General features: G+C 39.6%; 1 protein-coding gene across 6 annotated transcripts in view; it reads right to left on the bottom strand.

The window, feature by feature from the left end:
• The window catches only part of TENM4 (teneurin transmembrane protein 4), a 611632-nt gene that overhangs the window by 207225 nt on the left and 388265 nt on the right, over positions 1 to 16142 (bottom strand). For 4 of the 6 annotated variants that reach the window (XM_061990604.1, XM_061990629.1, XM_061990596.1 and 1 more), the window contains 3 exons: positions 13366 to 13618; positions 8223 to 8321; positions 5917 to 6152 (listed from right to left, as the gene is read on the bottom strand). In XM_061990604.1, the coding sequence (XP_061846588.1) occupies positions 5917 to 6152; positions 8223 to 8321; positions 13366 to 13618 (588 nt within the window). The remainder of the gene's footprint in view (positions 1 to 5916; positions 6153 to 8222; positions 8322 to 13365; positions 13619 to 16142) is intronic. The other 2 variants (XM_061990638.1, XM_061990621.1) reach the window with 1 other exon arrangement.

The raw sequence follows: 16142 nt of genomic DNA on the forward strand, positions 1-16142 counted from the left end.
CTAACATTGAAAGTTAAGAATATTGTATTAAATGAAAAGAATTGAAACCTTGCTATTTTTTTCTGCTTCAATAAACACTAAATTAGTAACTAAAAGATGCAGTACTTGACCAGGCTCTTTATCAGTGTACACTTTGAAGTGTGAACAGCTTTGCAAAGGCTGAGTTCAGAACATGATGCCATTAAAGGAAATACATAACTTTTAATATTTCCCAGTTTGCCCACACTGGGCAATTCTTAACAAAATTAGTAGGTTTATATTAGCTTCTGCCATATTTTACCAGCAATATTTCTGTCTGTGTCTCTCTTTCAATAGTGTATACATCACTGTGTATTTCTCCTGTACTTCTACTGGCAGGTTACAGACCCTATTTAGGTCAAAACAGTGAATGTTCTTTAATGGAGTTTCTACAGTGAGTTTTTTAACATCAATCTGAATGAATTGATTTTCAAGAGAATGGCTTTAAAGCATGATCTTGTACCTTTATCACCTTTATTTTAAAGCTATGGTTAAATTACCTGTAGTTGCTTTGAACTATAAAGCTAACTGTACCTGTTATCCAAACATACAATGTAAAATACAAACAAAAAACCACCGATGCACACAATCCTTTAATAACACAAACTCTTCCTGAATTTCCAGGTGATGGAAAGAGAGATCTGAGTTGACAATTCATATCACCATGCACCTAAAGCGGCAACAAAAGACAACAAAGCAGGGGAAGCAGAAGATCAGGGAGAAATAGCTCATCTTGGTTTTAATTCTGTGGCTGTCTCAGTTGGGAAAAAAAATATACATAACATTTCTTAATGTAGCTATACTGAGTTGTACTTTGGGGATCTATCTGTGTTTTATACAGCCTTGTGTGTGTGTTCATATGGAGAGGAAGACAGGGGAATGTCAGTAAAGTAACTGAGGCTTAAGAATTTGAGTGATTCACTATTTTATTGTGGATCTGACCAGGGAAAGTTTCGTTTGCCTGGTTGTCCCCGTTGGCAGTTTTCTTGAGCTCGGTGCTACTCAATCAGCTTCTTGTAAAATTTACACACAGCAGCTGCTCTCACTTGTTCCTTAACAAGAATGAAGTGGGATTAAGGCTAACAGAAAGCCCTGTGATCTTCCCCTCTCTCTGCTATGGAACAAACGATGCAAAAAGATTCCTGCAACTCCATGCACTTTTGAAGGATCAGCTGGAAGCTGACGTTGATGGTGTCTCTCCACGGGGCTGAGACATGTCGTAGCTTTCCCCAGATAATTTACAGGGGCAAAATTTAGAGTTCAACAACAAAAAAAGACAAGAAGATCATTCAAAACTGGACTGAAGGTCAACATCTGTCTTGATGTATATTCTGTCTTTAGTCATGTCAATCTCCAGAATCAGGAGTATACAAAAATATATGCAGGCTTTTTCAGGGTTGGTCCAGTTCCTGCTGCAGACACTGGGACCAATGCCATTGACTCTGGCTGAATTTGAACCAGTGCTAAGCAAATGGAGTTGCTGCAGTTTAAGAGGAGCATGTGCACGAGAAGAATTAGGTCTGTATTTCCCCAATGTCACTGGGTATGAAAGAAAGAGGTAGGGTCAATACATACAGCTCAAGTTTAATAATTAAGCCTTAGCAACTTTTCCTACTGATCTCAAATGGCACGTAAACAGCTTGGTAACAGGTATATTATATATCCATAGCTAACTAGTTAGATAATCAAGAGCTTTGGAGAGTTGCTTTCAATTTGGTTTATTACCTAGCATCAAAAAATTATGGACAAATTGAGCTAAAGACAGCTTTTAGGGTGAATTTTAGACAAGAAAAAGAACGACACTTTATAAACACATCACAGTCTTAGCACAGTTTTACTGTCAAGGCAGTTTGCCTGTAGCAAGCAACACTGTTCTTTAAGCGAAGCTGCATCTGTACAGAGTTCAAATGAACACAGAGCTGAAAAGTAGAGAGCTCTGACTTCAATCAAATGAACGACTGTTTTGGCTTCAAAATATGTTTTTGAGCCCTAGCTTTAATCTAAACCAAATGCCCATCTTTCTTGCTGCTCATGCAATACAACCACAGCACATGCTTAAGTAATAGGAAAATTGCAAGTGCCTAACTACATCAAATTGTACTTCCATCTAGTCTGGAATCTACATCAGGCAGAGGATAATACCTTCTGCTTCAGAAAAAAGAAACTATTCTTCATTGCTAATTTATCTAGAAACCGTTCTGCAGATCTAGCCAAACAGCTGCTGGGTGGGGAGATCTGGACAATCAAACAGGTCTTTTCTGTTTTTAAACTCAGAAATTCTCTTTTCAAGCAGTACAGGAATGTCAGAGATTCTTTACAGTGCTATGCTAACAGATACAGAAACTGCTGGCAAAGTATCTGGATAGCAACATACCTTGTGGTATTATCTCAGCCATAAGAATCTCACTAAAAATCAGCTGTCCAAGGCACAGCCCTATGGTACACAGATCCCACCATATCCCAGCAAAAGCCACAAAAACTTTCCTCCTTTAGCTGTCAAATGAATGGATAGTCCTAAAATGGTAAATTTAATTTGAAAGTGATGTCTCCTCACAACCTCCTGGAAAACCAAATCTGTAGGTTAGTTACAAGCTGCTTAAAGAGGCCTTTCATTTCAGTGGTTCCAGTGGTACCGTTCCTGCCATTTTAATGTTACAGCCCTGATCTGCCACTGCTTTTCTCTTTGGTGTTCTCACCCCACGAGACAAGCTTCTTGCAAAGCTCATGAGATTTGCATAAGCTGTGTGTGCGCAAAACTTTGATGTGCATTGTCGCCACTGCCTTAGTGTGTGTCTCTGAATATTTGAAAAGGTGTCAACAAGTCAATCAAAAGCTGGTTAATTCAAATGAAAACCAGCTTCTGGTGTTTAATATACCCTGTTATATTTTGTTTGTCATTATCTCTCCAGACCAGTGACTCAGCACTGTAAAACCTTCAGCTCGATCAGAGTGTTGACACATGATACCAGCCGTTCAGCTTCTATGGACTTCTATTTATGCCTCCGCTCCTCTTCTTTGAAAAAGCCCAGCAAGATAAATGAACCTCAGACTATTAAATACCATAAAGACTTTCATAAAATAAATGGAAACTCTGCTTTTTTAGCCTTAAACAAATGATTTAGCAAGTGCTTCAGATGATTTTCAAAAATGAACTGACTTCAGCAAAGAAGTTTAGACACGACGCAATGCCTCGTTGTTTCCTTGCAGCTCTGCCTGCTTCAGATGGACGCCCATCACGGTTGTGTCTGAGCATCTGTCACACAAAAAGTATTGCCAATAACAGAGAATACCTGATTCCTCTAGCTCCACACATTTGTACAGGCAGGTAAGGCCTGCAATGGGTAGCTTTTGATGTTTAAACAGAGGCCTGTGACATGCTTGATATTGTGAAGAGCATCCTGAAGCCCTAGACATTAGTCTGAAGTATCTCAATTAACAGATCAGTCGGCAAAATACATGCAGCAAATGCCAAGCCACTGCCATGGGACCCGATCCAAAGTCCATTCACTTAAACAGGAGTCTTTCCAATGACCTCAGTTTGCTTTGGAGGATGAAAATGGTCATTAAAAAGATAATTCCTATGGTTGTTTTAACTAACAAGAGCAGATGGAAAGTAGCCAAGTTCCCAATGCTCATGAGCTGTTATATAGATTAGACTTTCTTGTGATTAAGCTATACCCTAGCACTCAAATAGTCCCCATGGCATCAGAAAGAGCGAGATACTGCTTAAATGAGGAAAAGTATCTGTAAGAAAATGCAACCTTGCGAATACAGGGGGAAATGACAAAAAAAAAAGTGAGGGAAAAACAGTAATTTGTTTTGCAAACAGACCTGGTTATTTTAAAGAATGAACAAGTTCCTGTTAGGAACTGCATAGTTTTTCTCAGAATACAAAATATCTCAGCTTAACTTAGTGAGAGGACAAACATTTTGACTCCTCGATTCATTTTTTTTTCTTTTGGGTTAGGTGATACAATTCTCATCTGCAACTTGACAGGATGTGGAAAATAATTACAAATGAAAAGGTTATTCATAATTTTTAAATGAGTTAATTAGTAAACCCCGCCAGAGTCACTCATTACAGTAATTAATAATTGATTATACTTGAAATTAAACACAATTTTTCATCAAAATCTAATTAAATATCTGCCTTTTTGCTTGCTGATTAGAACACTGGGTCTGGTAGAGACAATCTTTGCTAAATATGTTTATGCTGAACTGAACCATCGAGTTTGATTTTTAATAATTGATAGTTCCTTTAGAAATTAGTAATTATGACCCATAATTACAGCAGTTCAACCTGATCAGCATTTCTGGCACCTTGCCAGTCCTCTGTGGAGCCTAGCAAATGCCACAGCATTCAACTGAATGGAGAAGATGGGAGAGCACTCAATGGACCTACCTTTTAACCACATTAGCTGTGATTCTTAAACAGGAGCCTGATCTTTTTAAAACTCTGAAGAAGGTTTTCTGAGTTGGAGAATACCGAGTGGCAAATCAAACTCTTCTCAATCTATCACGTCACACTCTTCTTCTGTTGCAATTAACAGGCACCACTGTTCTGACTTATAACAATACTCCTCTGACACACTGAGATAATGTCCAAAGGAACCATGTTCAGGACATAAGGAGAATATCAGACAAATGAGAAAGGTGAGTCCAAATGTACATAGGAAATGATGAAAATTGACTGCATATTCCATCAAACTGCTGCTGATTTCAGTTTGGTTAATTAATCATTCCTGCTCTTCTTACAGGAGACATAAAAGTGACCAGAGTATGATGCAAGGCAGAAGTGGAAAAGTATCAATCATTAGAGAAGTGTACATAAAAGGAACAGAGTAAAAGCAATCCTTTGTGGCAGTGCTAATTATACTCATGTGAAATGAAAGCAAAAATCTTTCGATCCAGGCTAAGATTTGTAATTCTAACCACAACCTTTTATAGATCATTAGTGTACAGAAAGTCACAGCAAAATCAAAAAGACTCATTTGTGCCATGAGAAATGGGCTTTTTTACCCATGATCCTGCCTGTAAGTGTCTGACAAGTGGAGTTTGCACCACTATCAGTTTAAAATAGAAGTCTAAGAATGGACCTTTATAGACATTTATAACACAAATATCAAATCTAACTGAAGAAAAAGTAATGGTAACACCCCAACTTTACAGGCTGAAAAATACAATTTTCACTTCTAACGGTTCAATTACTTTTGCAACAAACTCTGAGAAGGCTTTTTTTTTTTTGCAATGAACACTGGAAACCCTCAGAAGCCAAAGAAATTCAGACTATTCACAGCTCGAGAAAAATCCACTGCTTCTTCACCTGAGAAGCAAATTTTCCCAACTCTCCCTGCTCAAAAAGGGCTCTGTTGGACCACAATCTAAACTCAGCCCTTCACCACCCTCCCAGTCACCCTGTGGACTTTCATACAGTGGGTCAAATGGCTAGGATATGCCACCAAAAGACAGAATGAAACCACGTGTTTGTGTATAAGGATCTTGACTCTGACCCTGTCCTATCACAGTCAATGGTAGAGAACTCTTACATAGATGTGACTGAGACTGGGACATGAACCTCACTGCTTGTTTCAATGGGTTGCTTTGAGAAAACCTGGTGGATTTGTCTAGCTTCAGGTACTTTTTCCCCTGCAGAACATAAACAGACCATGAAGGAAGCCCAATGTATGTATCATGTTTTACTAAGCTCTCCTGGCTCTGTGACATGTATTAGGCTTCCTGTTGTAGCACTGCAACCACAAATAAGTCAACAGACACTTTATTTCCCACTCACTTTGTTCCATGATCTTGGCCCTCTGCTTTCCAAATGTTAGCATTCCAGGTGGGTTTGTAGAGAAATTAAAGAAAAGCAGAAAAAAAATGTCCCAAAAATAAGCTTACCTATAAAATACGCCAGCAGGATCACCAGCGTGACTGAGATGACAATGGCACTCAGAGCTGCACATTTCCAGTTACAGTACTTATAGGGTTTCTTCAGGTTAAAGGCAGGCCTAGAGAAGGTACTTCTGGGAAGGGGCCTAGGGGGAGGTGAGTACACAGTGCTGGACGTCAAGGGATATCCCGGCGACGTTGTACAAAAAAGGGGAGAAGTGCCTCCAGGTTTGAACAGGAAGTGCCTGAGGGAAGAAAGATCAACAGCAAGTGACTCCTCACATAAATTGAAGCCGAGGGAGACGTGGAGCAGAAGGATGGCGACTGCTGCTGCGACGAGGAAAGCAGCTCCACACAATGCTGGCTACGGACACGGATGGCATGCACGAAAGAGAAGAATAAAAATCAAAGGCAAGTCACACAGAGTAAAAGAAAACAAAACAGAACAAAAATTACAGTGCCAACAATGCCACAGAGAACTCTTCAAGGGCAGGAGTCCCCTCTGTGGAAGAGATGGCGTTAGAGTGAGATGAATACCCCAAGCACAGCTATGACAGACTGGTGGCATGGGCAGCACCAGGGCCCTGCTCACGCTCCCACAGAAATGCCCTACAGAGACTGAAGAGGAGCGTAGGTCAGATTGTTAAAGAGGAGGGCGTTTACCAATTCATTGATCACTGCATGAGAGCGTTTTTTTTTGTATGGCATTGGTGAATGGAGATGGGGAAGGAGAGCTTAAGCCATTCCACAGCACCCAAATTGTCACAGAGGGGAATTTCACACTGTCCCCCACCTGGCAAGTTAAAGCGTCGGATGGTGACATGGGCACTAAAGCCCAGAATTCAGGTCCTGGGTATTGCCAGTGGGGAGAGGCACCTGCTTCCAGAAAGCAGTCCAGTGCACCTTGGTTTGATGCTTACCTTTAAAAAGTGTGAATTACTGTCAAAGGTAACAGTGTTTCCTGTCCAGTGACACATTGGGAGGCATTGCTTTTTGCCCATCACTACAAACGCAGCCTGAGAGCCAGCCTACGAGGACCTTCTGTGAGAATCATGAAAGCCAGCAGAAAAAGAACCTGCTGCAGTCCATGAGTTCCCAAAATGAAATGTCCCAATGGGAGTTCTCTCCTTGGGAATCTTAAATGAAAAACCCAATTTTGGTGGGACATCACAAGGTACAAAGCATTCAGATTCCAGGAATGAAAGTTGGGAAACAGATTTGACTCATCTATCACCATGCTGATGTAAAGCAAAAATGCAGCTTGTGAGGACTGAGAAAAAGCCCCTGTGCAGTTTGCACTTTCTGCCGTGGTTTATGGGACCAGAATTGCAGCCAGCAAAAATGCAATCAGCATGGATCCATGGGAGTCAGACAAGCCACTGGATTATACCAGATGATGACATGACTCTATTTCCCCCTTGAAATCACTTGTGCAGTCACATGGGGGAATGTCACATGCAGAAACACCACCATGAAGAGAAGCCACTGATAAGTGCAGTATAAAATAACACATAATATCCAAAACAGGTGTTTGTACTATTACAGCCATGGTTTTATTGGTACTCTAAACATGACTGCTGAGCATTAGAGAAAGTTTCATTATTTCTACTAATGCCCTACATCAAAACATTCACTTTTACAAAGAGTCAGATACCATCCTGTGCTTTGGGAAGTATTTATTTAGACACAGTTGCATGTGTTCCGAGCAAAGAGGTACCTGCAGTGTTCAAGTACACCACTTAGATCTTCAGTTAATGATGGCTACCAAATTAGAAACTGCCAACACAAGGTTAATAGTTTTGGCACTGCCAAGCTAAAGCTGCTCATGACTTAAAAGTTAAGTGATCAAAAGTTAAGTAAAGATGCCAGCATGGGTGGTTAAATCAAAGCCTTAGCTTACATACATCTCTAGCAGACACTTGCAAGATAAGGTATATGGGAAATAAGTTTAACAATGGAGTATCAGACTGCCAGTACAAGAATGGTTTAATTTTTTTTATGAAGATTAAATGAATCTTAGTTTATATGGGACTCAAAATTGCTGTAGGTACCTCTTACTAATGAAATTTCTTTCAAAACAAAAAGGGGGAAAAAAAGCAAACAGCATGCTGTGGGTCACTAGCATATTAATGTGTCTGACATTAATATGTACAGTACACAGTGCTCCAAGCTCCAGAGCCTCATTTTTTTAAAGCCATCTTGGAAGAGGCCAGCAATGGTGTTGTCCTTAAACATCACCGGTATGACCAAATGCTTTCATGCAAGGATCATAATGACTGTACAGTAAACAGGAAGACCATGTAAGTGTCACATACCCATCATTGTAAGCACCGTCATGTCGGGAGGAGGTGAGAATGTCCATCTCAATGAGGTTGTCCTGCAATGTCTCTAGGAATGTCTGCTTTGCTATGTTTCTACATACATATGGAAACATGAATGAAGCCAGTGAGTCATGCATATATGAAGTGTGATCTTATAAACCACAATGGTTATAGTGCAGTTGTGCATGGAATTAGAATGATGGACCATATATTTATATGTATAAGAAGCTACACATATACATATATAGCTTTTAAGAATGTTCACTTCTCTCTCTGTACACTATATATATGCATATACACACATATAAGCACACGCCCATGTGCATGTATAAAAAAAAGTTGATGTCTTTGTTCATTTCACATTATTTATTGTCACTGACACATAAAACCTCCTGAACTGTTGGATTCAAAAGACTAGATTCCAACCCAGCACAGCTGCAACCTTGTTACAATCCTGCATCTGTGTTATTGTCACCCTGAAAAGGCCCAGCACACTATCTATATCCCATTGTGGCCAATACCACTTCCCTCTAACGTCCTCATGGATTTCCAGGAAAAATCTGCCACTCCTTTCCAAACGCTTCAGTTTTGCATTTGAGAACCTTTTCGTGACCAATGTGATTAATTTGCTTTCCTTTCCTTTAAAAGTTTCAAAATGCAAGTTTTGCTGCATATGAGTATTACAAGCCAAAGGCTGTCAGTGATGAGCAGATAGAAGCTGGGAGAAAGTTATGCTGGAATTCAAATTCCAATACCAGAGGACTGTCTGTAATCTGGATAATACAGGCAATAGGCAAGATACTTAAGGCTTGCACGTGAAAAAAACTCAGGTTTTGACTTTGCACTCATCAGGGACATTTTACAATATATATGTAGTTTGATGAGTCACGTTTTGACCCATATGTGCCAAATTGCTTTGTACTTTTTGAGGAGACTAGGAGGAATATTAAGAATTAAGTCATAAGCACAGCAGGGAACAGACTGTTTCTATTTCACCTTCAGGCTTGTTTCTCAAGACCTGGCCAAAGAACATTCTCTTCCCATCTTTTTTAAAACAAAAAACAGTCCTGATTTTGCTATCTGTTTCCAGCATCAAAAGTGAACCTAAGCCTGAATGTGAATAAATTCTCTGGTCAAAACTAGCAAAAGGAATGTAACAGCATTGTGACACTTCATCACTTATGCAGGATTAAGCTCTTACAGGATATAAGTTACATGATGTGAACTCAAATGAGAACTCCTCTGTCAAAGCAACTGGATTCAGGTAACATACCAAGAGAAACTAGCTCTGTCACACAAACCTTGATACTGTCTCTTCTAAAATGTCCTCAACTTTAATTTTCATTTCTACTTCCTCCTCTTCCTGTTGCTAATGCCAGCACTTGTTTATTTCAACTCAATGCTTTTGGAGGCCTCTGGGCTGCTTTGACAGAATATATCTACTTCTTGATCTGAATGAAAATAAAATGACTCCTATTCATAGCTTTGGAGTAAAGTGGATCAACATGCATGAGCTGTGTGCACTTGAGACAGCAATCCATCCCCAAGTGTCTGCGGCTTCCTCACATTCCCTGGGAATGTGGGAAAGGTTGGATGCTGAATTTAATGCAAAAAGAAGCAACATATGTGCATGCACTGAGCATTTAATGGCAAGGCATCTAGCAACACATCAATCAATAAAAGTTCATCAGTAGTTAAAATCCATGTCAAATTGGTTTCATGAATTTCAGTTGTGGATTGTCAATAAAACAGAAGAGAGGAGAGTTATATAATCTTATAACGGATGTATTTGTAACAGAGAGGTCGCTGGGTGACTGAGGTGACACATGATCATCCTCCTCGCTGAAGGCTGGATTGAGTCTGCTCCCTTGGAGATTACCTGTGAATAGCTGTCTGGTTACAACACACTCTCTCACTATGAGCTGTAGTGGCAGAATCTGACCTTATGGTTACCACACGAAATGTCCTGGGAATGGAAGTCCCTTGAAAGCTGTTGGTTTGCTAACTAAACGTCCATCTAGCTGGCATTTATTTGTTTCAGCAAGGTCATATGTAAAGGGACAGAAAGGAGTCCACAGAAGAAGGAAGAGTGAGGAATAAATATGGGGGGAACTGACTTACCTGTCACGAGAGACTGCTGAGCAAAGATCCTCTCATCACAACCTTGGTAATATATTGCTTTTAAAGCAACAAAAGAGGGAGCAGACAGGAAAAGAAAGAGGAAAGAGGAGAAACAGAGAAAAGGGAGTAAAGGGAAACTAATGAAAAGAGGGGAGAGGAGGGGCTCTTCCTCTTGTAACATATAAAGTTCTCAGGTATAGGATATGCTTATTGCATCAGTTGTACACTTGTGCTACACATCCCTGCACACTTCCATGCAGTGTCAAACCATTCTAAATTCACAGCTCTGGCTAGTACCTGAAGTTCACCACAGCCAAAATAACTCTGGGGTGTTTAATTTTATAACTGTAGGCACATGTCACAGCTTGTGACAATCCCTGTTTAAAAGATGTAACTTTTTCTTCATGTTTTCTCTCTCTGTTGACTAATATGGGATTAAAACCCCCCAGATATTCAACAGAAATACAATTCCATTTTTGACATGAGATTACTATAATCTCCTATTGCTGTACTTCAAAGGCCTTAATTCTTGGATTAATGTCTCTTGGCCAGGATTTCTTTTTTTACACATTGGACATTTTATTCTCTCAGGTAGAAGTCTTTTTTTGGTTCTAAAAGTCTTTGCAGTGGGGAAGGTTGACTTCATGGAAGAGGTGGAATTGGGCATCCAAGGTTGCTAAACAGCTCTGACACCTAGTCTTTTATGCCTACAGAGTTACCACGGAATTAAACAGTAGACCTCTGCAGACTATTACAGTGGAGATTTGTCACAGAGGTACTGCTCATCTACCCAGCACAGACTCTGCATTATAACACATTTTATTTTCTTAATGTTTAGTGCAGGAACAAAAGCCTGTCACTCATGCTCAGAAATTGTGCTCATTTGATGTTTGGCATAAAATTACATATTCTTTCCTGACATGCTTGCTGTTTGATGAGGGACTGGGTAAAATGACACTGTTTATACCTGTGTGTCAAAACCACCAGTTCAGTCTTGAAATGATCTGTTTGCTACCTAATTAATAAAATGGTTAAATTGAGGATCAGTTACAAATGTGATTGTTTGTGACACAAATGCAGAAAGATCTCTTCATGCATGTAGACCTCCAAACTCCAATCTGGTTAACAGCAATAATATGACCAACCCAAGTTGCAGGAGGAATGGTCTGCTTCAGGTCTTGAAAAAATTTAATCCACAATTATTTTGTGGAAGTCTTTAAGGATGTACTCATTGTCAATTTAACAGGAATAGTCCACGACTAGACAGATAATTGTTCTGTCTATGAAGTCCTGCATTTATTAAGATGTGGTAGGGTTGTCTCTCCATCTTCCCCTCTGATTGCCACCAGAATTGGACAAACAGGGGCAGGATGTTTTTAGCAAAGAGCTTTTATCTCTGACATCCCTACATTGATCCATAAGCAAGGACGTTCCTTCTCAATTACAAGACAGTGGATTCACAGAGACTCCAGTCAGATGTCAAGACATCTTGGCCCTAATAAAATCATGTATTATCTCCTCTCCAAAGAATTCAGAACCTGGTTTAGAAAAAGGCACAGAGCTTCCTCCAGAATGATACAGGATTATTCACAAAAAGGCTGAAAAAGTGGAGCTGAAGTTTTTTTAATGGAATTTTTCTCTTTTTTTTTCTAAAAGAAATAACACATAAAATCAGTGTTTGGATATATATGCTCAGGAATTACTAACACAATATAATTACTGAAACTGTTGCCAAATCACACTTGCAATACTTGCTTATAATTTTGTCTTAATCTTTTGAATCCAGCTTCTTAGTTGGGTCTTTTTAATCAAGCAGTCGCAGGGAAATTAATTATCCATAAATGCCATAAAATGTGATATTGAGTCTGTTTTGGAAGTTTCAGAGAACCAGCAGACATAGCTCATTCCCAAAAAGACCAACAGACGTGCTCATTTTTAAAATACATTTTCTTAGCAGAAGGTGGCAAAACTGTGTACATTTTGTCCCAGGATAAAGACACAGCTACACTGATCCTAATGAGATTCCCACAAGCAGTGACAAATTGGGCCCCTGGCTCAGTTTTCAATAAGTAGTTTTTTACTCTCTAAATCTTTCTTGTTGATTTGAGAAGGTAAGACAAAAGAAGGCAAGATAAAAGAAGGCAAAAGATATTGAAGTAAGTCCACCGTATTAGGCCTATAAGACTTCAGACTGAAAAAGATACCATGTCTAGCGGCTAATGACTCCAGCATCTCCAGTGGTACCTTAGTAGCAAAGGAAATGGTGAAGCAAAACCTCTGGAGAAGGCCAATACTGAGTCTCAAGTGGGACAGGAAGAAGTAGATGCACTCATCATCTGGGATGGGAGGACTGAGACTGAGAACATACGACAACTCCCCTTCTCCAGAACCTATATAGAACCTATGAACTGAAACAACTGAGTGCACCTTTGTCACACCGTGTGTTGCACAGGTGGAATTTAAAAGCTAAATGGAAACCCCATTAATTGACGGATGCCCTGCTAGCCAATGTTTCATGCTTGCTGGAGTAATGTAGGATAGGAAAATGCAGCAGCCGATGTCTCCTCATTAGGTAAAACGAGATCAGCTTTTCCTGAATGATGTAGTACAAAAGTATCTGCTTGACGAGGCATAGCTAGAAGGCTAAATCTTTTCAATATATTGACTGATTTCAGTTTCTTAAATTGGATATTGATTTATCCTACCACATAGGAAGAAAAGACATTAAAGGAAAATAAAAGAATGAAAAGCAAGAATATTTTAATCTATGATCCCGATCCCAATACTGAATGAGGAAAATAACCTTATGAGTAGCTGTTAAAGACAAAAGTTTTAGTTTATGAAAGAAGAGTAATTTCCTCTTCTCCGAGTCCAAATAAAAAGATACAAGAAATAATAAACACAATTCAAAATATTCAAGCCAAACATCAGTTCACAGACTGAATGGCTAGCTATACACAGGTGTGTAATTTCCATGACATCAGAACATTGTGAAGGACTAAAGAAAATGACCTACCTAGTCTCCAGTGGGATGTTACTGTTAAGCAACCAGTTGTCCTGAGCATGGGCTGGCTCTTGAGTGCTGGCTGGTTGTTCTCCAGAAAGAGAGTGGTCTGTAGGAGCTGGGCTGGGATTGCTGCGTGGAGTGAAGTTCCCTCTGTTTAGGGAATTGACAGAGGCCGCATGATGTTGATTTGGGGTGTGAGTGTGTGATATTGGAGGTGGTGGAGTTCTAAGTCTTGAATGATTTTGAAGATTTGGAGGATGATCTAAAACACAAGCAAAATATTTTTAAGGTTAATGATTTGAGTTGTTCTATACTGCACACATTTCTCTGCAGGCACTCCTAAAACGTATGAGAGCTGGGGTGCCACATATCCCAAATCAAACTCAAAAGGGTAACATAGCCTTGTTGCATATGGTCTAATGACACATGCATCGATCCCCCATCTGGAGAGAAAAATGGTTCAGTTTCATACAGAAAAGTTACACAAGCTTAAAGCACTGCAAAAAAGCTGTCCTGACAGCCAAGTTAACTCCGATGAACAACTGCAGGTTGCAAACTGCAATCTATCTGTGACACTGATTTGTGATAAAGCATGAAAAATACAACCAGCCTGAACAGATAACACTTTAGAGCAATTTTATGATGGATATACAGCTCCCAGTGAAGTTTGTTCTGCCTGTTTTGCCAGAGAACTTCCAATAGTTAAGTCAACAAGAAGACTGAGAATACATTTAATCAAAGACTGAGTTTAAGGAAAGCCATAAAACTGTGTCAGGGTTACACAATTTAACAAAATCCAAGAGCTTGTATTGTTAGAGATGTACTCAAACTGAGTAAAAAATGCATGTGGCATAAAAACTGAGGTGTCAGGAAAATGAACATACAATGAGGAAAGATGGAAATATCAGTGAAATGGCTACTTTGAGTAAGACTCAAAGTATTTGTTAGCCAGGAATCTAAAAGAGGTAGATTGAAGAAGGTCACCATTTAGAAAGAATTCAGTTAGTGCTAATTATATTGGTATTTCTAACTTTTTAATTAGGTATCAAAGATTATTTTCACCTGTTTTCTGGAAGCAAAGAAAACTTAAAATACTTTATGAAACTGAAGGGAGACTACCTTCCCATGAATTATGGCTGATTAAATAAAAACCTTAGGGTGCTTGAGACGGTCTAGCAAAAAAATAGCTGTTAATAGAAGAAGGTGCCATTATTCTATTTGAACATGTACTCACCTCTGTCTTTGTTCATTTAGACCTGGGACTATGGGTATCTATTTCATGGGAAGAATTGAGTGCTCTTAGGATCTCAATCTATTTTATCCTATACTCTGAGAAAGGTCAGCAGAAAAACTTGAAAGTGCTTCTCTCTAATATACTGATGGCACAACAGGGAATAACAAACTCAAAACCAGAGGTCCATACTGGTATTCTACATTTGGACAGATACATTATTCCCAGGAATCTAATGAAGTACTTAGAAGTCTTACTCAGCAAAGCTCATTTAAAATCAACCATGCTGTACTTGGACATTGATCTAACACTAGTAAGCCTTGAAAAATTCTGTACATCAGGCAGAAAACTAAAGGGAAGTACAGAGCAACAACCATGGACTGTATGTGTGATGAATATCAGAACAAAACCAGGTGTGAGCTCATCTCTGCAGCACCATGTGAATCAATGCATCTAACCAACCTTGCACTGAATATTAGGACTGTCACTTAACTGAAGCCCTGACTATAGAGGTAATAAAATGAAGAGTGAAAGAATCCTACTGCTCGCTTATTTTCCCACTCAACAGAGAGCAGCCAGGGTGTCTTGGCTAGACACATCTTGCTGAGAGGCAGAAGGAATCATAGAATGGTAGGGTTGGAAGGGACCTTTAGAGATCATCCAGTCCAACCCCCCTGCATAAGCAGGTCCACCTAGATCAGGTCACACAGGAACGTGTCCAGGCAAGTCTTGAAGACCTCCAAGGAAGGGGACTCCACACCCTGCCTGGGCAGCCTGTGCCAGGGCTTCTTCACTCTCACAGTGAAATAGTTTTTTCTTATATTTAAGTGGAACTTTTTGTGTTGCAGCTTCATCCCATTACCCCTTGTCCTGTTGCTAGCTATTATAGAAAAAAGGGATGTCCCAACCTCCTGACACAAACCATTTAGATACTTATAACTATTAATGAGACCACCCCTTAGTCTCTTCTTCTCTAGACTAAACAGCCTCAGTTCCCATAGCCTTTCCTCGTGTGCAAGATGTTCCAGAAGATGGGAAGATAGGCATGGAATGCATCAACACCTCCAGTCTCAGGAATATGACTGCTTGTAGACAAAGGAAGGTAGGAGTAGTACATTAATTCCAAGCTGAGGGAGATGAACATAGAGGATTTCTAGGTTTTTTTTTCCCAGTTTCTAGTACTGTCAGTGTATCACCATTCAAAAGAACTTAATTCATCCCAGACAAAAAGATTTGCCTAACCAGGAGTAACTTATCAAAGGCTTCCAAGACCAGTTATTTGAGTTTTTATTGCAACTGATGCGTGAGATGGGCACTCTGTGCAAACAGGTAAGGGGGGCAAATGCGATATGCAATAGGTGTTTTGTGAAGTTTTCCTTCTATCAGTTGACTTTCTCTACTGGAGACACCACTTTCCGATTGTGTGTCAGAGTCTGTTTCCAAAGATCTGTTATGTAAATTCCAATTTACACCCTATTATTGCAGACACATTGCAGATGCTATTATGGATAATGCTTTCAAATCAAGTAAAAATGTGTCATTTTCATTCTCTATT

This window comes from Colius striatus, chromosome 1, assembly GCF_028858725.1.
Source record: "Colius striatus isolate bColStr4 chromosome 1, bColStr4.1.hap1, whole genome shotgun sequence".
Lineage (NCBI taxonomy): Eukaryota > Metazoa > Chordata > Aves > Coliiformes > Coliidae > Colius > Colius striatus.